The 25212-nt window shown below is 41.5% G+C and overlaps 1 protein-coding gene across 1 annotated transcript in view; it reads left to right on the forward strand.

Annotated features, from left to right (window-relative positions):
* LOC118740555 (cadherin-related tumor suppressor) overlaps nt 1-25212 on the forward strand; it is an 816571-nt gene that overhangs the window by 789730 nt on the left and 1629 nt on the right. Inside the window, exons 8-9 of the mRNA XM_036472144.1 lie at nt 17010-22416; nt 22483-25205. Coding sequence (XP_036328037.1) covers nt 17010-22416; nt 22483-25205 — 8130 coding nt within the window. The remainder of the gene's footprint in view (nt 1-17009; nt 22417-22482; nt 25206-25212) is intronic.

A 25212-nucleotide genomic window follows, 5' to 3' on the forward strand; every position in this document is an offset into this window, starting at 1 on the left:
GCGCAAGAAGCACTAAGTATTTGTTGCTTAAAATTTAATCAAGTGTCTTTCAAAGTGATTTGTGGGATTCCATTTTTTTTTTTAGCTAAAAAGGTATATGTATGAAACAGTTATACGTACTATGCAAGCTATGTAAATTGATTACTGAGTTGGAAAATACAATTTTTGTTTATTTAATTAAATAATCATACATACATACATAAATGTCCAATATGTTTAGAGAATTCAAAGTTATATTTAGTCGTCCTCAAGGCGAGAAGTACATTGCACACCAAGACTAATAGGCCGATTCTGGCAACTGTCTTTCAACTCACCACAGTATTTCGAAAAAGAAAGGTCTTTCATAAGACAATTGTCAATTCTGGCAACTATCTTGAAAGCCCTTTACTGTCTTTTGAAAGTCGAATTGAAAGATTTGCTAACGACGAGGTCTTAGCGTTATGCTCTTCGTCTTTTAGCAATAAGATTTTTTTTATTAAATAAAAAACGTATTTCTCTTCTTAATGCAATCAAAATTAATGAATGAAAGAAAATTAAATTTAAAAAATTAAAACAAAGCAAAAATAAATAAAAAATATTATTTTTAAAATTAAATGAAAAAAATAAAAAATTTTGTTACTTTTTAAAATATTAAAATCGAAAAATTAAATTATAAAAGCAAAGATTTAATCAAAAAAATTAAACATTGTTAAAAATTAAATATTTAAAAATATATTTTTATTTTTACAACAAAATCTATAAATTTAAGGAAATTTTAATAAAAAAGAAAAAGAGAGAAAATAAATAAATATGAGACTCTAAAAAGTTAGATTTCAATAAAACAATACATTTTTCTTTTTAAAACAAAAAAAACTTTAAAATAAAAGAAATTAAATTAACGAAATAATAGATTGACGCTTAAACTTTCGTTAGTGTTTGGCCGAGCTTCTCCTCCGATTTGTGGCGTGCGCCTTGATGTTGTCACACAGGGGAGGAACCTACAGTTTTACGCCGACTCCGAACGGCGATCGTATTTTTATGAGAAGCTGTTTTCCATTACTGGAATACACTCGGAGGTTTGCCATTGCCTGCCGAGGGACGACCACTATTAAGAAAAAACCTTTTTTTTCTATATTTTTTTACGATGTTGCTTTGACCAGGGCTGGAAACAAGGCCCTGCTGAGTGGTAGCAGCCGAAATTAGCGTAAGAAAAACAAATAAGATTAAAAAATAAAATAAGGTTCTAAAAATCAAATGAAATTAAAAAAATATCTTTTTTCTAAACAATTAAACCGATAAATTAAATGAAAATGAAACTTAAAACGAAAAAAAATTTATTGAAAAAAGAAAAAATGAAATAAGTGTAGGAATTCTGCCACAAGTAACTCGAAAAATTCAGTAAATTTCCACAGCTGAAGAAACGAGTTGGAGCCTGAATGAGGTGAATTAGATCAATTGTGATACTGCAGCTGACCCGATTGCCTAGTAGACAATGGGTATCCACCGGCAGCCATTTCAACCTAACCTCGAATAATAAAACAATGATGGAATGATGAAGCGGTTAGTGCCTTAGAAATTTACAGAAACGCTGCTTAATATTCTCATCGTTTTTAAAAAGTTTTCGAGAAAATTTTTACAAATTTTACAAGAAAGAAACAAAATTCTTAAACCCTTTTTCTTCAGGTATTATCCAGAACTTTGAATACAACAGTTTTCGTAACTAAAGCAAAGGAAAATTCCCTATGAATCGCTTATACTCGACCTTTATTAAGCGTTTACGTATTTTATTTTGGCCATATCCGATTTTTAGTGCCTCTTTCGGACTTAGCAAATTTACCTTTTCATTGAATATGTATAAACGAGAAAAAATAAAGCAAGTACCTTAGTCCTTTTTGAAACGGTGCCTTTTTACCTTTTCTTGCTTTTTGTATCAAAATTTGAGTTTTCATATTTTTTGCTTCAAATAAGTACAAGCAAGAGTGTAAACAAAATGCAACACTTCTTTTGTATGTAGATAGTTAAATATTAATAATATATATATATTTTTTTAGCTTTTTGTTCACGTACCTTTATTTTATAATTAAAGGATTGTGAGAAGAATCAAATAGGACAGAGAAAGAAGGGACTCGGGTTTTTTATTTCGGCAAAATTTCAGGAATTTAATTTATTTTTATTTTTTCTTTGGTAAATCCATTTTTTTATTTTTTTAGTTTAATGTTCTTATCATTTTTAGATTTTATTTTTGAAAAAAGGAAAATATATTATTTTTAATTAATTAATTTATTTTTTTAACTTATGTTATTCTTTTTTTTATTTTATTTTTATTTTTTTTTGTATCTACATATAATTTGAATTTTTAAATAGTTCTCTTTTTTTTGATATTTTTTTTTCTAATTTATTTTTTAGATTTTATTGTTTTAAAAAGAAAAAAAATGTTTATTTCATTTATTTTTAAGGATTATTTTATTTATTTTTGCGTTATTTCCATTTTGCTTTTTCAATTTAATTTTCTTTTATTTATTAGTGTTTATTGTTTTAAAAAGAAAAATACATATATATTTTTAATTAATTACATCTTCTAGCATGACTCATTTTGGGGCTCATTTGGTGTAACTGCGAATTTAAGCTCAAAAATCGACCTTTGTAGGAATGAAAAACCTTTTCTTCAGACTCTTAAATGACCTCATTGTGAGTGTAAAGGCTCCGAGATAGCATGCCTTAAAGACCCATTCATGACTCCAAATGTTTGCTGGGATTGTCCCCAACTATTTACAAATGTAAAGGTTACCACAAAATTTTCACATTTACCTACTGATACAATTATTGGAAAAAAAGTGAGCTGACATCTTTCCATAGCCATTTCCATTTTTTGTTTGCTAAGCTAACAGCTTTTGGCTTGCAGCTGTGCCACAACAGCCAACCACATATGGCATGCGTAATGACTATGATCGCTATATGATTGTCCATAATAATAAGAACAATAACTGTATTTTGGCAATGAAATGTAAGACAAACTGAAACGGTTATATAAATTTACATATGAATTTAACACACAAAAGTCACTAGCACCATACGCCTATACTTCATACATACCTACATATGTATGTACATATAAGTATGTTTCGATACTAAATATGTATGTATGCACATGCAGACAGACAATATGAATTGCTAGCCTACATAAGGTATATTTTGCACTTGGGGTTATGTGCCAAATAAATGGTGCGGTCGGTCAGCCGTTGAGCTAGTAGTAAGTAGTTGGCCACCAAATATAAAAATGTTATACAAAGCAAAGGAGTTGCTATGCAAATGCGCCCGCAGCTAGTAAATACAAAAACGGGCAGTAAAGAAAATATGCGTTGTAGTCGAGAGAGTAATACGAGCATACACATAGCAACTTAACAGCCAAAGGCATTGCAAACAGCAGGAGAAATAGTTATAAAGTTGAATAAATAAAAATAATAAAAAAATAAAACAGTTGTAGGCCGCAAACGGCCTTTGGCTGCTGGCAATAAACTGGTGCACTATGAGTGACCATTTTTGTATGTACTACCGCCCGCCTTTTGCCTTTTTATGCACATTTTTTTTTCCTTTTTTATAGTACATTTTACTATATTTTCAATGCTATCTATCGTTGGCTTTGCGTTTGCGGCCATAGCGAAATATTAAAATATGATAAGCGATTGGCGTTGGCCAAAGGCAAAGAAACATATGTACGTATGTTTGTATGTATGTTGTTGCCACAAAAAACTACCAAGCATACTGTTATTGCTGCACTTCGCACTGCGCGGCGCTGTTCTGCCAAACTTACAGTCGATTTGCGCAATTTCGCTGGTTTGGCTTTTGCCAGCCCCAGCGTGGCAGTAAGCCAGCCAGCCAGCCAGCAGGCCGTCCTTAGTTCTATTTGCTTTTTCGCTTAATATCAACAATAAAATGCTTTATTTTATTTAAACTGAAAAGTCATAAAAAGTTATCGATGGTTACTGATTTCATATTTTATGCAACCATTTATTGCGCCCGGCTTTCAATCGCTTATTTAGTACCGTGTGAGCAGTGAAGTGAATAAATGTATTTATCGGCAGCAGTCGTAGAATTTTTGCACGATTTGTGTTTTTTTTTTTTTTTTGTATGTGTGAGAGAATTTTTTGTGAGTTTTTAGCTAAATTCAATTATATATTAACGTGTGTGTGTGTGTGTATGTGTGTGTGTGTGTCAAAAGTGTTTTCTGCAAATACTTTTATAAATCTTTATTCCATCAGTTCGTAGTTAGCCTCAAACCTTTTGCGGTACGAATTTTCCTTTTTGCTGTACGCATTTTTATGACTGGCATATTTAAAAGAATGCCGCAAATTATTATTGGAACTTAAGTTTTATTTGTCAATTACATATTTCCAACATTAGCGGCGATCACATTTATTTTATTTAAATAATCAGGTTTGTGTCTTAAGTCTTTTCTTAGCTTGCTGTGGTGTAGTTCGTAGCTTAAAAGAGAACCTTGCGGGAGGCTTAATGCACTTGAAAATCAAAATACGAATAATTGGCTTTTTATTTCTTTTGGTAAATTTTTGTTATTCATGGGTATGTCTTAAAAGAAAAGGAAATATTTATAATCTTCTTAAAAGATATTGTGCTTCCGTTGTTTATTGTTTGTAGACAAAAAAAAAAAATGAGTATGCCTGTGCCACGCTACAGAAGTGAGACAGATTTGAACTCATTTCTAAATCATTCTATAAAATATTGATAGTTATATTTTGCGATCTACTGTACTTAACATAACATAACATTACACTGACTTGATCAAATTACACATCGAGAAATTAAAGAAATTTTATTTGTGTTTGATTTGCTGATGAATTCAGACATAAAATTTATTAACGATTTTTTTTTGCTGTGGTGAGTTGAGGTTATTTGAAGTGAGGTGAGTTAAGGTGAGGTGAGATGAATTAAGGTGAGTTGAGATGAGGTGAAATGAGTTGAGTTGGAGTGAGTTGAATTGAGTTGGGTTGAGTTGAGTTGAGTTGAGTTAAGTTGAGTGAGTTGAGTTGAGTAGTGTTGAGTTGAGTTGGGGTGAGGTAACGTTAATTAAATTGAGGTGAGGTGAGGCTAAGTGAGATGAGTTCAGTTGAAATGAATTGAGTTGAGCAACATAATATATCATTATCTGAAGTGTTATTTTTGGTTGTCTCTTTAACTTTATCTCTATCCCACTCTCAATCCTTATCTTGATCTTTCTTCTTATATTATTACCTTTATCATTTTTCTTTATCTTTATCGTCATCTTTGCCCTTATCTTCATCTTTAGTACTTTCTTCATTCATCTTTGCATTAATAATAAGTAGTTAAATTTGCCTTCATCTTAATCTTTGTCTTTTTGTCTTTGCATGCCTTTATTTGTATCTCTACTTTCATAATACATAGCCTTTATCCTTTCCCTCATATATATATTTTCCTTTACCTTCATCCTTGTATTACTTAATCTTAACCCAAATGCATTATGTCGATATCGTCGATTATGATTTTTAACTGGGAAGTAGTGATAATCAGACGTTGAACAACCGGCCCTTAAACTATATAAGAAATTTAAGTGGGCACTAAACACGCACTAGACTTTGTGTGGACAGCTATAGGAACCATTCATATTTAAAAAAAAAATAAATAAATCAATTATTACAAAACGGGTATCAAAAGAAATGGTTTTGAAAAGCTTTGTTTCTTAGCTTAGCACTAGGAGGGTTGCCACCTGTTTAAAAAATTATTGAATAAGTTAAATAAATTATTAAGTATCATTCGAAGGGGGTTTGAAAAGCGTTGTTTCTGAACTATCTTTAACGGAGTTTTCATCTGTTTAAAAAGTTCAATTTAAATTATTTAATATGTTAAATTAATTATTAAAGTGTGGGTATCAATCGAAATGGGTTTGAAAACTCTTTATTTCTGACCTTTATTTTGGAGGGTTGTCCCGTGGTTGAACAATCAAATCAGTTTATTGAAATACATTTAAGAAAAATGTTGTTTGAAAATACTTTTGAAAAGGATTTCCACCTGTTTGAAAAATCGAATTTAGTTTGCTTATACGCAAGTTTTATGAAATATTTAGATATGGGTGTCAATCGGAAAAGATTTATAAAAACTGTGGTTTGAAAATGTCTTTGACTAGGCTGGACAGCTTTTCGAAAATTCATATCGATCTAACTAAGTATAATAGATTGGCGCTTACACATATGTTAGTGTTTGGCCGAGCTTCTACTCCGAATTGTGGCGTGCGCCTTGATGTTGTCACACAAAGCGGAGGGACCTACAGTTTTACGCCGACTCCGAACGGCGATTGTATTTTTATGATAAGCAGAAATGCACTCGGAGGTTTGCCATTGCCCGCCGAGGGACGACCGCTGTTAAGAAAAAACCTTTTTTCTATATTTTTTTGCGATGTTACTTTGACCAGGGTTTGAACCCAGGTGCTGCGGAGTGGAAGCGCGCACTGCTTACCACTACACCACAGCGGCCTAAGTATAAATGCATGTATATTATGGGAGAGAGCATTTTTTGTGATAATCATTAGATTTTCACCGATCTTTCGAAAATGAAATGTCAAATTAAAGGCCTTAGTCTTACTTAGTTTTTCGGGAACCTTTCAGGTCTTAAGGTAAGCGTACACGGTAGAGAAATCTCTCGAGAGTTTCACTGAAATAAAAATCTCCTCTCTCAATTAAGTTTACACGGTAGAGCAACTCTAGGAGATATTCACTCTTGCTAGAGACAAAATAGAGAAATCTCAACTTTTATCTATCACGTACTCTACAAGCTGTGTACACGGTAGACAATAGTTACCTCTCGCCTAGAGTTAGTTTTCTATATATCGAATTGTTGTCAACGCTTGTTGTATGTACATATATATGTATGTATTTATATCAAAGCCACGATGTAGAAAATATAGTTGGCGCCATTAGCGGAGCGCTAACCCTTCGTCGATTTGACAGCATTCACCTATTTTCTGACGTCATAAAATACATTTTCGCAATATGAACAAGAATTAAGTTTTCAAATTGTACTTATTTGCCGAAAAAATTTGTACCTAAAAGTAGACAAATGTACCTTAAAATTAAACATGGCAACCTCTCTCTTCGGCACTATGTGTACTTTTGGACTCGCATCAAACAACCTTTAATATTTAAAATTCCTTTTAAATGAGTTTCTCCGAGCAGTTCCAGCCAAACTACTATCTATATGTATGTAGGTATTCACCAAGTTGAGCAAGTGGCCTGGCACTCTGACAAAACAGCAGATAACTCAAGCAACGACTATTGCCAGAGTGCCAGACCACCTGCTCAATTTGTGAATACCCCTTATGTTTTAACCAATAATTATGCCCCATTGCAAAGGACAGAGGCTATTGGAAAAGCCATTGAAATACCAATGAAGATGATTCCCGGTACATTATTTGGCTACGTTCTAATTGCACTTAAAATTGTGATTGTATCGAATATACGATTTAATGTCGTAGCCATTTCAAAATTTAACAATCTGTAATGAAGTTCATTGTCAAGACTTTACTATACGTCTCCGTAGAGAGCAAAAAGTCTATTTAGCTTGCTAAATAGAGCGTAGAGTTGTCGTCGAGTTTTCGATCTAGCTTCGTTGGACTGTGTACACGGCGAAAAAGTCTCGCTAAATAACTCTCACATAGACTTTATAGGTGAGTCTCTCGTAGAGCTCTATTGAGTGTTTACAATCTCGCGTTTTTTCTCTACCGTGTACACTTAGCTTTAAAGAACTTAAAAACCTCTATGAGGGACATTTGGACATCAGCTAAGGGTTTTCTAAACTAATCCGCCAACTGAAACGCGGTATTTCAACTGCCGTTCGGGCATATGGAATGAGAGGCGAGGATCGCTCAGTGTCTCCAGACAAAAGTAAGAGGCAATGGATGCAGTGAAGATTCCGTGTCGTGCCTAAAAAGGCAGCATCACCACACCAGCTTACCTACGAAGTATATATGCTGGTCTTGCGCGCCGCACGCTACTTTAAGACCAAGGAGCTAGGAGCTAGCAAAGAGTTGCTGCAATGAACTAAAACAATTCAGTCGATTAGTTGCATACTATTGGGTTGCTATGTGCGCTGTTGGCTGGCTGTGTGGGCTGTTGGTCGTTCGAATCTAGTAACCAGTAGCAGTAATGAGGTAAACAACGCTGCTCATGTGGAAAAAATATTAACGGTGGAGGCTATTTGTGATGTTGCAAACGCAAGTACATATTTCTGTCTACTCTCCAGCTGGAATTAAATTTGATATCCGGTGGTGAGCGGGCTCAGCACAATTACCCATATGGCAACTTTTCCCACCATCGCTGGTCACACAATCACGGGTTTGCCAGGTATACATAGGTGGTGAAAAACACATGGGAACGCAATCTCCCAGCTATCACTAAATACCAACTATAAATAGCATGAAAAACGGCGATCTACACTCTTAGGGAAATAGTTCTTGAAAGGAACTGCTCCTGAGGGAAAATTCCGATGCTCAATAAAGCTACACCATTTTCGTTCACCGATGGCTCTAAGATGTATCAAAGTTGTAGGTGTTATTTATTCATAAGTACAGACAAGTATCTAACGCTATTGAACTAAGCTCTTGGGAAGTCAAAACAAAATAGCATTTTGGTTAGTGGAAAGTGTCAACGATATTTCTTTTGGTAGATATGACTACAGCTTTTCTGGAATAATATTGTAATTCTAGTACAGTTAAAAAATTGTAATAATTACAATTGCAATCAATTACGATTACGGTAACGATTGAGGTTTTTGATTACCACCGATATTGATTATGAATATGATTGTGATTGTGGTTACGACTATGATTATGATTTTCATTTTGATTTTGAATTTAAATCTGATTATGATTGTGATTATGATTATGATCGTGACTGTGATTATGATTATGAATATGATGATAATTGTGAATATGAATATAATTAAAATTATACTTATAACTATGACTATGGCTGTGACTGTTGCTGTGACTATGACATTGACTGTGACTATAACCATGAGTATGACTATGAGTGTGACTATCACTATGACTATGAATGTGACTATGACTATGACTATGGCTGTGACTATGACTATGACTGTGGCTGTGACTATGACTGTGGCTGTAACTGTGACTATTAATGTGACTATGTCCATGACTATGGCTGTGACTATGACTATGAGTGTGACTATCACTATGACTATGACTGTGACTATGACTATGACTATAGCTGTGACTATTACTATGACTGTGACTATAACTATGACTACGATTATGACTATGACTGTGACTGTGACTGTGACTGTGACTATGACTTTGACTACGACTATTACTCTGACTATGACTATGACTTTGACTATTTCTATGACTATGACTATGCCCATAGGACTATCACTATGACTATGGCTATGACTGTGACTGTGACTGTGACTATGACTATGACTGTGACTATGACTATGAATATGATTGTAACTAAGACTATGACTAAGACTGCGACTATGACTATAACTGTGACTATAATTAAGACTATGACTATGACTGTGAGTATGACAATGGCTATGACTATGACTTTGACTATAACTACGGCTGTGACTAAGACTATGGCAATGACTATGACTGTGATTATGACTATGGGTATGACTATAACTATGACTATGATTATGACTGCGACTGTGACTATGACTATGATTATTTTTATGAATATGACTGCGACTATGGCTATGACGGTGACTATAACTAAGACTATGACTATGGCCGTGACTATGGCAATGGCTAGACTATGCCTATGAATATGACTTTGACTGTGACTATAACTATGGGTATGACAATGGCTATGACTATGACTATGCTCTTCAATTATAAATATGACAATGACTGTAACTATGACTATAACTATTAATACGACTATGACTATGACTCTGAGTATACCTATGACTATTACTATGACAGTTACTAAAATTATGATTGCAATTATCATTACAACTATGATTGTGTTTATGCTTAAGTTAACGAATTCTGTTAAGACATGATTGTCATTTAGATTATGATTGCGATAACGTTTACGATCATGACAAGGATTGCGTTTTAGCCCCACTATTCCAATAACGATACCGGCAATTAAAGCAAATGAAGAAACCATCTTAGAAAATTTAAGGCATATATTTTACTTAAATACTATGTTTGTATGGAGATGCAAACTGTGAAGAAGAATATACATATCTTGTTTCACAACAAAGCCTTTAGAATGTTAAACATCTTGCTACTTTCACGCCTCACTTCAATTAAATTTTAATAGCTGATGCTGCGAATTTTGTTACTTTAAAATTACAGGCTGACCTTTGCCTTCGACACCCTTCAAAATAATGTAACATCGTTAGCAATCAGTAATGCTTTACTAGTATCTTATCAAAAGCTATTTTTGCTGCCATTTCATTGGCTTTTTTCCCTTTGCATTTTTGCGACAACATTCTAACACATCACGTCTCTAAGGTCCACACACAAAGCGCACCACCAACACTAATCATTAAACGGCGAAGTGCTTGCTGCACATTTCCCTAGCAGCATATCCGATTTAATGGCCTTCGCATTCAACAAAAGCAACAGCAACGGCTACAACAACGATGAAGTGTAAAAAATGTTGCTGCATTTGCTTTTGTTCGCAGTTATGATGTCCGGCTATGAAAGCTTGTTATTATAGCTGCAGCAAGAAGTACTGAGGTATCGAGATACCGCAGCTCAGGAGTCACTCGTTGCCAACAACGGGGAACCACTATGACAAGCATTTAATTTTTTCTTATCGCATGACGCACAACTTCGACAAGCATACATAGGTGCATATGCATGTATTTAGAGATACATACATATGTCTGTATGTATGTACATAGGTTTGACTTGAATAGGTGCGTGGACATATTTTGCGCTTAAGCATTTTCGCTTGCGAACAACAATCATTACAATTAAATTGGCCAATCGTTCAACAATTTCGACTCAAAGAAGCAGCGAGCAAGCGAGCGCGCGGCAAGGAAGGCAGGCCGGCAGACACTACGGAAAGCAGGCACCAGCAATAATAGTTGTGCGCAGCAATCGCAACATTGTAAGTTGCCACAATTGCACGCATTGTACTCCCATGTATACATATGTATGCATGTATATCTGTCGCTGTTGTATCGTCGTGTGTCGCCGCGGCAGTTGGCCGCCCCAACCGCGATGAACGCTGCCTGCTGCCGCCTGATGGTGGTGGCCAAAGTCAAGGTGTAGAATATCATGCAATGTTGTCACACAGACGTGTTATTGTTGTCTACATAGTAGGTAAACACAAACAGAATCACATGTGTGCCGCGCGAGCGCAGGATGCATGCAAGCAACAGAAATAGCAACAACAACAACAAGCACAAGAGTGCAGCAATAACAATCAGCAGGCGTGTTTGCAAGCAACGTGCGCACGCGCGTGTACCGCTAACAAAAGACCAACGCGAATTTCAATGAAAACAAGCGCAAAATAGTTGCGCAAAGGTAAATAAAGGCAACAGCAGATAAGCGGCGCGGAGTCACATATGCGCGGCTGGTTGGTTGGTTTGGTTAGAATCGAACAGACGACACGCATTATGGCTTGTAAATTGCTGCTTAGTTAGCGCGGAGATGGCGAAGATGCGCGCTTGATTTTGTGCTGTGCTGTGTGCTTCTTTTTGTTTTGCCACGGTTGCGAGAGGAAGCGCGCGCGCGCGCACCAGCAGTGGTGTGGGGTGATAAACCTCAGCGCTGCGCTGGCTAGCACAAAATTGTCGCCGTGGCCGCCGCCGGAGTCGGAGCCGCACTTAAATAGCGATTGCTGTGGTACGCCTTTGCGCCGTTTTTTATTGTTTTATTTTAGCTGTTGTTGTAATTGTTGTAACTGCATTGCAAACACCATTCCGATGCGTAACAATTTCTAGTATTTAACTTTTCTTTTGTTACCGCAAACGTTGCCAGCAATTGGCGCATGCGTGCACATGTGTGCGTGTGTTTGTGTGAGCGCGCGCGCGTTTATTTACAAGCATTCAACGTCTAACAAGCTTTTTATTTAGCCTGCAGCACACAAAAAGAAATTCGAACGAGATTTATCACACATGCCAGCCACTCAGCCACTCAGGCATTCAGGCGTGCAAGCGACGCTTTCATCGTTTCAATCGTTTTGTTTGGCGGCGGTTGCGATCCAGCATTAAGGCAGCTATGTAGTAGACAGTCAACCGCTACTAACCATTCAGCATTCGTACGACAAACGAGCAGCGTTTTGTATTTTATTTTGTTTTTATTGCTTTAGTCTCCTTTTTTTTTGCTTTGCTCTTGCAGTACGAAATATTCGCTCAACCACTAGCACCGGCCTTGCTCGGCAGCTTTTTTTTTCTTACACAAATTTTCTGCACATTTCTTCCCAGTGCATTTTTCCACATTTCATTTTTTTCGCCTTCTACTTTTCCGTTGACTAAGCTGCCTTTGTTGAACGACTGCCTAACAAGCGTTTTTCCCGCCACTCATTCGTCGTTGCTCGATTAGTTGCGCCTTTTGCGCCTGAGATCGTACATCTCAACAGCTTCAGCAGCAGCAGCAGCATGGCTGGCTGCCTAACAGTCAACAAGAAGGGAGCTTCATAGCTGCAGTAACAGCAACAACACCTGCACTTGGTGGGTTGACTCTGCGTAGTGGGTAGTAGGCAGCGCGCACATGCTTACCATGCTCACCTTTGTGCCTGGCCTGCCTTGTGCGTGAGCTTGTACGCGCTTGGAAAATACATGGAGATGCGCATGCGCGGGCACTTTTCGTCAATTGATGTTGATGTGGAAAGTTTCTACTCGCAACCAAAAACTAAAATTCAGTAGTTAACCAAGTTAGCAACCAACTTGGATGTACGAATAACCCACTGGCCGCGCACCAGCAACCAACCTACCACCTTTTTTCACCAGCCATCCTGCCCACTAATCTTGCTAGGCACCAAATGCGTTTCACTGCCTGCGCTTTTGAATTCTTACCATTGTTTTTTTTTTTTTGTTCATTTGCTTCTCTTTGTACGTTTGCTCGCCTCCAGACGTTCTCAGATTCGTGTGTGATCGCCTATCAGCTTTGAATTGTCGCCAGCAGCCCAGTGCCTATAAGTGTGGTTTACTGCGTTCCAAATGAGCGCCGCCGCCTTATTATTGAAATATGTATTCTTAAGTGAAAATACATATGTCTGTCGTTGTTGTTTTTTTTTGGCTCTGTTGTACCGTATTTCGGTACGTCACATGCATAATCTGCTAAGACTCTTCAATGAATCTTTAACACTTGACCATATTATACATATATTTTCCAACTTTGGGGAAAAGTTAGGGTAGTCCTCATTCTCAAAACGTATGCATGCGCTACAAAAAACATGCAAACCAATCAGCCTAATGTTAGGTTAGATAAGGTTTAAGTGGTTGCCAGTGACCACACAAGCACCAAATGCACTTAGGTTGGGGGCACGTTGTGATACCACGCGGATCGTTAGAACCCCTCCTACTCAAACCATCGTGTGGATTTCACGAAACCCACAAGTTACCGTACGCTTACTTCGGCTATAACGGTTAGGTCTTCAAATAATCCTGGATCCATCAACTTTGGTCTTGTTCTACAAAGTGCGGGGCATTCGCATAACAGGTGACGCAAGGTTTCTGACTCTTCTTCATTTCTGCAGCTTCTGCAGAAGTGGTTATGGGGGACCTCTAACCTCTCCACGTGCCTTCCGATAACAACACGGCCTGTTAGGAGACCCACAGCTGCGGCTAAGTCCCCTCTGCTCAGCATGAGGAGATCCTTTCCACCGCTTTTTATCCCATTTTGGCCACATTAGCTTTATATTGTTGCAAGTGGCGAGACTAGCCCACCTATCCCTTTCTAGTTTAAGAGAATGATCTTGCAGGTACCGAGCGGTATACCTAATACTTTCCAGGCCTGCGAAAGTGAAGCGAATGTGCCTTCTCTCCCAAGTTCGCCTGCCTTTTCATTGCCTGGTATGTTACGGTGCCCCGGAACCTATACCAAGTGAAGCGCAGACTGCTCAGCCATCTCGTTTAGAGATCTGCGACAGTCCGCCACGGTTTTTGAACTGCATGTAACCGATTCAAGTGCTTTGAGTGCGCTCTGACTAGATGGAGATATCGTTATATATGAATTCTCTTGTATACGTAGGTGTTCAACCACCTCCTGTATAGAAGCGACTTCAGCTTGAATAACGCTTCCTGCCTTGCCGCCTAGGATTTTCTGTCTGGAATGGAAATCATATACCACATATATTGTGAAGTTCAAACTTGGTGCACAGTAATCCGTGACTGGTACATTTATCTTCTTAAAGATTGCGGTGTGACCATCCTGAGTATCTCTTCCGCCTGATAGTTCCCTCAGCCTCAAGGCAGCACACCCCACTGATTATTTTCCAACAATTTCAATTGGCAAAATATTGAGCAGCATGCACATATCATCCTTTCTTCAGATCAGCTAGTCTTTATTAGAAGACCTAGAAAATGTGTTTTTAATAGGCGTCGCACCAAAGAAGGAGGTATAAAGTTGAGTAGGTTTAAGGGCGCATATACTGAGTGTCATGCGTTGGATACGTCTCTCTGCGAATGTCCTTAGGTACCTGTCTGCCCAGCGTCGGGTCCAGAGATAGTTGCACATAGTCCCAGATCTTGTTTCTTCGTAGAGATTCCTTCTGATGTGCCTAGCAGGATATTCTGTTTCTAGTGCTGGGTAGCATGTTATTTTTTCTCTAACTGGAAGCATCTGTGCCTTGGTATGTAAATCTTGACCTGACTATTTAGTCTGAAGGATTATGTTATGAAATGGTGGCGCATAATTAAGAACCATCTGACAAATTACCTTATATATTGCCAACAAAGCGCCGTACGCCGCTGCCGGCGATATTTTCGTAACGGCGTCGGCGTCGTCTTGTGAGAAAGGATGAAAAATTGGCGGCTCGGCGGCGTAAACCTATTCGTATGTACATTGGGTTGCATCACTCTCCATACAAAATAAAAAAATCGGTACTCCTTTTGCATTGGAAATATAAATCCTTTTGCATTGGAAATATAAAATATATTATATTTTAAAACTTCCGCCAAAATATTTCGGAAAAAATATTAAGATTTACGTGAGCTGGGCCTATTTGAAAATATCTCTGAAAAACGAGTTTTTATAAATAAAATTTGTTTTTAAAAACATTTTTTTTTTAAATCGCCGCAAATAATAGAAAAATTTAAGCTTAAAAGGTCCGCATACAATTTTTTAAAAATTGTATTAAATTAATCTAAATAATGAGATTTTTGGAGGTATTTTCAAAAGCGGTCTAGCTTACGTATGTAAATCTTAGGATTTTTGCGCATTTTGGCGGAAGTCTTATAGCCGATTTCACCAGCGGTTTAAGTGAAAAATTATTTTACCGTTCCGGTGAAAAAACCTAAACTTTTTTTTTTGGTAATGCACCCTAATTAAGATACAAAGTGTGATTTTCATTGATTTAGAAAAGACTTTATTGCTCAATTTCGTGCTTAGTCTAAAGTACCACATGTTGGTCACAGCGGTTTATCATTGGATTTCCAGGTAATTTGATGGTCATACCCCAGAAACTGCACGCTCTAATAATTTGGTCATTTCTGAAGCTCTTTTTATCTTCCACAACGTGTGTTAAAAAAAAATCGATGATAGTTCGTTACCTTGTCCGAAACAATGTTTGATAACAAACGGCTCGGAGAGGTCCTTCTCAAAAGGTTAAGGAGCTGTTGGTGTTGCTCAACGCCATTTTGCACAGCCGTTTGAGTTTTGTGATGTCACATCACCCTATACTAAGTGCTTTAAAAATTCCAATCCAAACTTTTTGTCCAATAGCCACGCGGAACCCTTGATGAAAATGTATCTAGTACGGTGAAGAAAACATTTTTAGTATCTATCTAAGGCAGAGCGCCAATACCAACCTTTTTTCCCAAAGTTCTTTGCTCCAAAAGTTTATTTGAAATATTTTTGCCTTTATCTGCTAATCTCTTCTATTGTGAAATTGAAGCTCCACATGGCTTTCACAACAAATATCATAACTAGCAAATTCACATGCCCCCATAGCTTTGTTAACATTATCCTATGAAATCTCATTAGCAATATCGGAAACAAATGTTTACACTCATGAAAATATGCATAATTGTCACGACCGTTATGTACATAGTACATACGCTAGCAATCAGCATTTACCGTTTGTTGTTACCAAACTGCAAATTACAAATTGCACATACAACAGGGCAACCCTTTTTTGGCACCACTATGCTACCCGTAACATGGATAGTTTAATTAGAGCTGTTCGCAATTTGAGTGCAAGAGTTAACAACACCCGCGCCAAAGCGGAAAAAAATCACTGTCTCAACCAAAAGGGACCACCAACCAACATGCTGTGGGCACAAAAACAACTACGGATGTATAGCGAGCGCATGTGAATTTCAAATGTGCGAATAAGCATGTTGTGCGATGCGCTTGCATGTACTATGCTTGTATGTGTGTGCAGCACTTATTTTGCATATTGTCCAATCGTTGCGCTTGCTGGACTCATCCTTTTATGGCAATATTTCAATTTGCTCGTTAAATTAGAACGCGTAAAATGTATTGTTTCGCGAAGGCCACAATGTAAGGCAACAACGCCAGCGCGCTTTTTGTTTGCAAAGTTTTTATCTTGATAAGCCCACAGCGGCGAGTGAGGCTGTGGTACTACTACTGCATAGTTATAAAAACTCAAAGATAACTGCAGTGCTTGCTGGTCTGGTCTAGTCTATTTAAAATCGTATTTTTAGAGTTATTCCTACGCGCTGCCGCATCCTGCTAAAATAATTGTAATGTAATTCTGTCGCAAACGAGCTGTACAAATCATATCCGTCGCAGCAGTTTTACTATCTTAGATTTGCCCAAAAGAATATATATATATGCTCTTTACTCATTCTTCTAACAAGCGCATTCATCTTATTTTCTGTTCGTTTTTCAGGTTCTCCACCGCTTACCGGCACCGGCATCGTACGCGTCATTGTGCAAGACATGAACGATCATAGTCCAGAATTCGCGCGTCCCTTCTATCTGGCTAGCGTGCAGGAGAATCTTTCCGCCGGCACCAAAGTACTGCAACCCGTCGCCACGGACAAGGACAGCGGCGCTAATGCAAAGTTACGCTTCACGCTGCTTGGCGAGAAAATCGACAAATTCCATATCAACGCGGAGACGGGCGAAATTACAACTGCTGCCGTGCTCGATCGCGAGGAATCCGCCATCTACTATCTGACGCTGATGGCGCAAGACAGCTCGGCGACGGAGCCACGCGCTAGCGCAGTCAATCTCACCATCACCGTGCTCGATGTCAACGACAATACGCCCACCTTCAATGCGGCCAGCTTCAATGTCAATGTGCCCGACGGCATAAGCGCTAACGAATTTGTATTTGGCGCACGCGCAACGGATCTGGATGATGGCGCAAATGCGCTTATCACTTACAATATCAGCGGCAAGGATATCGATAAGTTCTCGATTGACTCGCAGAGTGGTGTGATCAAGGCTAAGACACCATTGGGTGCGCGCGAGAATACAAGTTTCGATACAATCTACAGCATTGTAGTGTATGCTATAGATCAGGGCACTGAACCGCGTTCCTCCAGCGCCGATCTTACTGTACTGTTGCGGCCAACCGCGCTCTTTCCGAATTTCGCTAACACGCCGAATAGGCAATTTATGCTGTCGGAAGATGTGCCCGAGGGCAAGGTTATTACAACTATCATGGCAAGCTCACCGAAGAAAGGCGCTGCGGGCAATATCAAGTATGCCATTGCAGGTGGCAACATCGGCAATTCCGTACATATTGACGCCAGCACCGGAGTGGTGAAGGTTGCCAAAGATGGGTTGGACTACGAAACGGCGCACACTTATGAAGTGTGGATCGAAGCATCGGACTCTGATCAGCCACACCTACGGAGCGTTGTGTTGCTCACCATCAATGTGACCGATGCAAATGACAATGCGCCCGTCCTAGATAAGTTGACTTACTACGCTGAAATACTTGAAGAAGAGCCACCACCGCAATTCATTGTAAAAGTCCATGGCACCGATCGTGATGCGGGCGATAATGGTGAATTATCCTATCGGCTAGCTGACGACTTTGAGGGTACATTCGAAATTGATTCCGACTCTGGTGAGATATACACCACAATGCGTTTGGATCGCGAGGAAATTAGCGCGTACGAGCTGCTCGTCGAAGCAGTAGATCAAGGCATGCCACAATTCACGGGCGCTGCGAGCGTACAAGTCAACTTGTTGGACAAAAACGACAATCCACCGAAGTTTACGCGCCTCTTTTCTGTAAACGTTACAGAAAATGCAAATGTTGGCAGCTTTGTAATACAAGTGACCTCCTCAGATTTGGACATTGGCGCAAATGCAAATGCCACCTACAGCTTTACTGAAAATCCAGGCAAAAAGTTCAAAATCGATGCCATAAGCGGTAATGTCACAGTCGCTGGCTACCTCGATCGCGAGCAACAAGACGAATATCTGCTGAAGATTGTCGCATCGGATGGCGCGTGGCGCTCCGAGACGCCCATCACCATAACCGTGCAGGATCAGAATGATAATGCGCCCGAGTTTGAACATAGCTACTACAGTTTCAACTTTCCCGAACTACAGCGTGCTGTCGCCTTTGTAGGGCAAGTTATTGCCACCGATCGTGACAAGCAAGGCCCCAATTCGGTTATTTCATACTCGCTGCAGCATCCCTCCGACTTGTTCACCATCGATCCGGCCACCGGTGAGATCTTCAGCAAGCGCAAGATGAAATACAAGCATTCGCAGCTGGAATCCTCACCAGAAAATATGTATTCGATGATCGTGCTGGCCACAGATAATGGCAAGCCGCCTTTAAACTCGGAATGCTTGGTGAATATCAACATCGTCGATGCTAATAATAATCCACCGAAATTCGAAAAGGCTACCTACATTGCGCCAGTGCCGGAGAAAGCTACGAGCGGACAGCGTGTACTCAAGGTGCATGCTGTGGACGCGCTCGACTATGGTGTAAATGCGGAGATCGACTATACACTGCTGCAAGGCAATGGCACCGCTTACTTCACCATCAGCAAGCACGATGGTTGGATAGCGGTATCAAAGCCACTTGGTGTGAAAGCGGATACGGTATTTTTAGTGACTGTACGCGCTACCGATCGCGGCGTGCCACCACTTGCAGACGAAACACGTGCTACCATCGTGGTGACGGGCGAAAATATGTACACACCTGAGTTTACAGCACTCAGTTATCAAGTTATAGTACCCGAGAATGAACCAGTTGGCACAACTCTAATTAGCGTTACCGCTTCGGACAAAGATGGGGGTCCAAACGGCATGCTGAGATATTACTTCTCCGGTGGCAATGAGCGCAAAGAGTTTATGGTGCATAAAGATACAGGCGCTGTCACTATTCTGCAGCCCCTGGACTACGATTTGATACAAGTCTATCACCTCAATATAACCGTTGAAGACTTAGCTTATAAACCAAAAAAGGCTATTTGTATGTTGACCGTAATATTGACGGACATCAATGACAACCCACCGCTATTCAATCAATCCGAATACCATGCTCTCATACCAGAAAATCGTCCGCCGAATACGTTTGTCTTTAAAGCGCATGCGACCGACAAAGACTCTCCGAAGAACGCCATCATACGCTATTCCATCACTAGCGGCACAGGCAAAAACCTCTTCAAGATCAATTCGAGCACTGGCGAGATCATATCCAGCGTAACATTCGATTACGAAGAACGCCGTGATTACAATTTGCAAATAATGGCCGCCAATCCAGATTCGCAAATGCAGAGCACCGCTATGGTCATCGTACACATTACAGGCATCAACGAATACTATCCACAGTTTGTGCAGCCCGTCTTCCACTTTGATGTATCCGAGTCGGCGGAGGTCGGCACTTCTGTGGGCTCTATACAGGCCACCGATAAGGATGCAGGCGAAGATGGCAAAGTCTACTACCTGCTGGTGGGCTCCAGCAATGATAGAGGTTTCTCCATCAATACCCTGACTGGCATTATGTATGTGTCGCGGCATCTCGACCGCGAAACCCAAAGTCGCGTTGTGCTCACCGTAATGGCAAAGAATTATGGCGGTATACGCGGTAATGACACCGATGAGGCACAGGTAATCATCTCCATACAGGATGGCAATGATCCGCCTGAGTTCCTTAAAACGCTATACACGACACGCATTTCGGAGGCAGCTCCAGTCGGCACGAAGGTTACCAGCGTCAAGGCAGTGGACAAAGATGTGCGTCCGCAGAATAATCAGTTCAGCTACTCGATTATTAATGGCAACTTAAACCAGACATTTAAGGTTGATCCGCAAAGTGGCGATATTGAGACGGCGCGCGCTTTGGACCGGGAAACGGTGCCGGTATTCAGTTTGATTTTGGGCGCGATCGATACAGGCGTGCCCCCACAAACTGGCACCACAACAGTTAAAATTGAATTGGAGGACGTGAACGATAACGGTCCGACCTTTGCGCCAAACGGATTGGTTGGTTACATATCGGAAAATGAGCCGGCGGATACCTCTATAATGACGCTGACTGCTACAGATCCTGATTTGCCACCAAATGGTGGACCCTTCACGTACTACCTCGTGGGTGGTAAACACAAATCCTATCTTACTATTGACAAGCACTCAGGTTTGGTGAAATCTACAAAAACTTACGACCGCGAGGTGACACCCACCCTGGAAGCGGCCATAGAGGTTGAGGACAACGGTGAACCGCGCCAGCGCGCACAGCATGTACTCACCATAAAGGTTCTCGATCAAAACGATAGTCCATCTACGCCGCGCATGGCGCACGTGCTACTCAATACCTACAACGATGAAATACCAATCGGCAAAATAGCTGATGTACATCCAAATGATCCAGACATCACTGGCGATTATAAATGTAAAATCACCACAAATTCGCAGTCTAGTCCACCCGGAATATTGGTGATACCAAGCGCATGCGACTTGCACACCACCTATCAGACGACCGTCAATGGCTACTCGTACACCATCTCGGGCAGTGACGGTAAACATAGCAGTGTTGTGTCCACCGTAACGGTGAGCTTCCAAAGCTTCGATGCCGATGCAGTAGCGCAATCCGTTGCGGTTCTGGTGCGCGAAATGACAGCCGAGCACTTCTTAGCCATGCACTACCGCAACTTTGTGGAACTTCTGAAGTCAGCTTTCGAACCCAGCGACGAACTCAAATTGTACAGCATACGCAACGCTGGCGAAAAACACACCAGTAACGTCGAACTCATTTTGGCGGTACGTGCCGCAAATCTCTCCTACCGCACGCCACGCTATATCGTCGAGCGTTTGATAAAGAAGCGTGAGTCCATCGAACGTTTGGTGCAAACAACCGGGAGCGTGTTAATCGGCTATAGCCCTTGCACCTCAGCATCGACGGGTGCCTGCGAAAATGGCGGTATGTGCACTGCTGAAATTCATGTGCATGAAGGCACACATACGCTGAATATAATCGACAGTCCATCGTTGATCTTCAGTGGGCCACGTGTTTCGCACGACTACAGCTGCAAATGTCCAGATGGCTTTACAGGAATGCAATGTGACAAACAACAGGATCCGTGTGCGCCAAATCCGTGCGAGGCGAATGCACAGTGTCGCCGCGTTGGCTATGACTTTCAGTGTATATGTCCACCGAACCGCGAGGGCAAGCAATGCCAGCAGGAGCGTGGTGATGTATGCTCCAGCAATCCTTGTCGCAATGGTGGCTCTTGCAGGCACAGCCCCGACGGCGCTTCTTTCTTTTGCCTCTGCAGACCGGGCTATCGTGGAAATCAATGCGAGCATGTGTCCGATTCGTGTCGTCCCAACCCATGTTTGCATGGTGGGCAGTGTGTCAGCTTGAAGCCGGGCTACAAGTGCAGTTGTGTGGATGGACGCTATGGACGGCAGTGCGAGCGTGCTACGTTTGGTTTTCAGGAGCTGTCCTACATGGCTTTTCCAGCATTGGATGCTGCGACTAACGATATTTCCATCATCTTTGCCACCACTAAACCAGATGGCTTGCTGCTCTACAACTATGGCATACAAACTGGTGGACGATCTGACTTTGTAGCAATTGAGGTGGTGAAAGGAAAGGCCTTCTTCTCGTTCGGTGGCGCGCGCACAGCCATCACAACTGTGATCGTGGGTGCCAGTAGTAAAGATACTTTGGCTGATGGACAGTGGCACAAGGTTACAGCCACGCGTAACGGACGCGTCATGTCATTGAGCGTCGCCAAGTGTTCGGAGAACGGTGATGTTTGTGAGGAGTGCCGCCCCGGTGATGTCAGCTGTTATGCGCAGGATGTAGGACCCATAGGGTAAGTTGATAGCTAGTTTTCGTATTAGAAAAATATTAATTATTCACTTTTTACTTTCTCTTACAGTACTTTGAATTTCAACAAGCAGCCACTGCTTATTGGTGGCCTGGCTTCCGCAGACCCAGTGTTGGAGCGTCCGGGTCAAATACACACAGACGATCTGGTTGGTTGCGTACACAGCGTGTCGGTCAATGGACGTGCGTTGAATATGAGCAGTCCCTTGAAGCAGCGTGATGTATTACCGACTTGCAACCGCAAAAATAATGGTGGGCCATGTCAGCAGAGTTTGCCCCACGATCCGGCGCTGTCACTTTGCGGTGACTTTGGCACATGCATGGATCGCTGGCATACGGCTATGTGCCAATGTGGCGCCAGTCTACTGTCGCCAGATTGCTACAGCTCCTTGGAGCCCATTACTGTGATGAACGGCGCTTTTGTGGAGTTTAAAATATCTGAAAAGCATCGACGCATGCAATTACTGGACAGTTTGTACGCCGCCACCAATTTATGGTCGTATGATATTGCGCGTCGCAGACGCTTTACCGTTAATAGTGATAACTTTACCGCGCTTGCGCAAATTGTGGACCTACCGAAGATCGTAAGTCTGCTTTTTCGAACCTACAAAGAAGATGGCTTGCTGCTCTTTGCGGCCACGAACAAACAATATACCGCAATAGAATTGCAAAGCGGCAAGTTAGTGTACTACTCCAAACAAAACACTGCAGTGAATATGACAATTCGGCAGCCGGAAAACTTGAATGATGGCAGATGGCATAACCTCACACTTTTAACATCGAACCGTGTGCTACGCTTGTTGATAGATGGCAGCAAAGTAGGCGAGGAGCTTGATTCGGCTGGTGTGCACGACTTCCTCGATCCATACTTAACCGTGCTCTCCATAGCAGGTGTACGGCGCGAACATTATCCGCAGCAGGAAAATATGCCAATTAGCTATGAAGGCTGCATTGCGAACTTCACTATCAACAACGAAGTGCAACCCTTCAATGGTTCGGGCAGCGTCTTCAACGAGGTGTTGACGCGCGGAAAAGTATTACATGGCTGCATAGGTGACTTGGGTATAGGCGCGGCACAAGCTTCCGACCCCGTTAGCATAGGCATCACGTTGGTGATTGTCTTCTTCGTCATACTGGTTGTGGCCATTTCGGGTTCTTATGTCATTTATCGGTTTCGTGGTAAGCAGGAAAAGATCGGCAGTTTGAGTTGCGGCGTTCCTGGCTTCAAATTAAAACACAGCGGAGGCGCAGCAGTTTCACAAAACCAGACAGATCATGTTTTGTCGCGTGGCAGGGGAGTACACGCCGGCGATGGTGCAGTAAGCTATCACGTTGACAGCGGAGATTTAATACGCGGTGTTGGCGGCCATCATATGGTCGGTCCCGAATTGATTTCAAAAAAGTTTAAAGAGCGCGAAATAAACTCCAACGACCATCAGCAACAGCGACCACAACGGCCAGATATAATCGAGCGTGAGGTGGTTAGCAAAAGTCCACCCCTCCGTGACGAACATCATCCACCTATACCGCCACCCAGCCAGGCGCATCATCCACATGACCACACAAACTCTGTTGACTTGGGTTCGGAATATCCAGAGCATTACGATCTGGAGAACGCCAGCTCAATCGCTCCCTCGGACATAGACATCGTGTATCACTACAAGGGTTACCGTGAGGCGGGTGGCGTACGCAAGTACAAAGCCACACCAGCGCCAGTCGCCTCCTACACGCACCACAAGCACCAAGCCACAGCTGCCCAGCAGCAGCATAGGCATTCACCACGTCACGGCGTCGGTGTTGGCGGACCATTTGTGCCACGTGTGCCGCCTCAAGCTAGTCAACCACCGCCACCTTCGAGCACACCACGCCCACACCAAAGTACGCCATTGGCGCGTCTTTCGCCCAGTTCTGAATTGAGTTCACAGCAGCCACGCATACTAACACTGCACGACATTTCAGGCAAGCCACTGCAGAGCGCGTTGCTCGCCACCACCTCAAGTTCTGGGGGCGTCGGCAAGGATGCCTTGCATAGCAATAGCGAGCGTAGCCTTAATAGCCCAGTAATGTCACAATTATCTGGACAAAGCTCGAGCGCGAGTCGACAGAAGCCCGGCGTATCGGCGCAATCGCCCGCGCAAGCGCCCATCGGCCTAACCGCCGAAGAAATTGAGCGTCTAAATGTGCGACCGCGCACATCCAGTCTAGTATCAACGCTGGATGCGGTGTCCTCCAGCAGCGAAGCGCCGCGCGTACCCGGTGGCGCACATCATCTCGCGCTCGGCGGTGGGCTGCACAATGCTGATGTGGATGCGCACAGCTCCAGCTCAACCGATGAAAGTGGCAATGATAGTTTCACTTGTTCGGAAATCGAATATGATAATAACAGCTTAAATGGTGATGCAAAATATCCGTCAAGTAAGGCGGTGCCTGATGATCGACCAGATCGTAGCGCTGTAGCGCGCGCCATGAGCGGCGATGGCGTGGGTCCGAGCATGGGTAAGGTACCACCAATGCCACCACACTCGTACGATGGCTTCGATTCGTCCTTTCGTGGCTCACTCAGCACTCTAGTCGCCAGCGATGATGATCTATCAACGCGTATGGGCGGTATTTATAGGCAAATAAATGGTCCCGGTTCACCGTCGCAGCCAAGTTTGGGTTGGAATTATCTGCTTAACTGGGGACCGAACTTCGAGAGCCTCATGGGTGTGATTAAGGATATTACCGAACTGCCAGATGCGGTCGGCGAACAACAACAGCTACAGTCAACGTTATGTATGCA

Source organism: Rhagoletis pomonella, unplaced genomic scaffold, assembly GCF_013731165.1.
Source record: "Rhagoletis pomonella isolate Grant_MI unplaced genomic scaffold, Rhpom_1.0 Rhpom_scaffold_00006, whole genome shotgun sequence".
NCBI lineage: Eukaryota > Metazoa > Arthropoda > Insecta > Diptera > Tephritidae > Rhagoletis > Rhagoletis pomonella.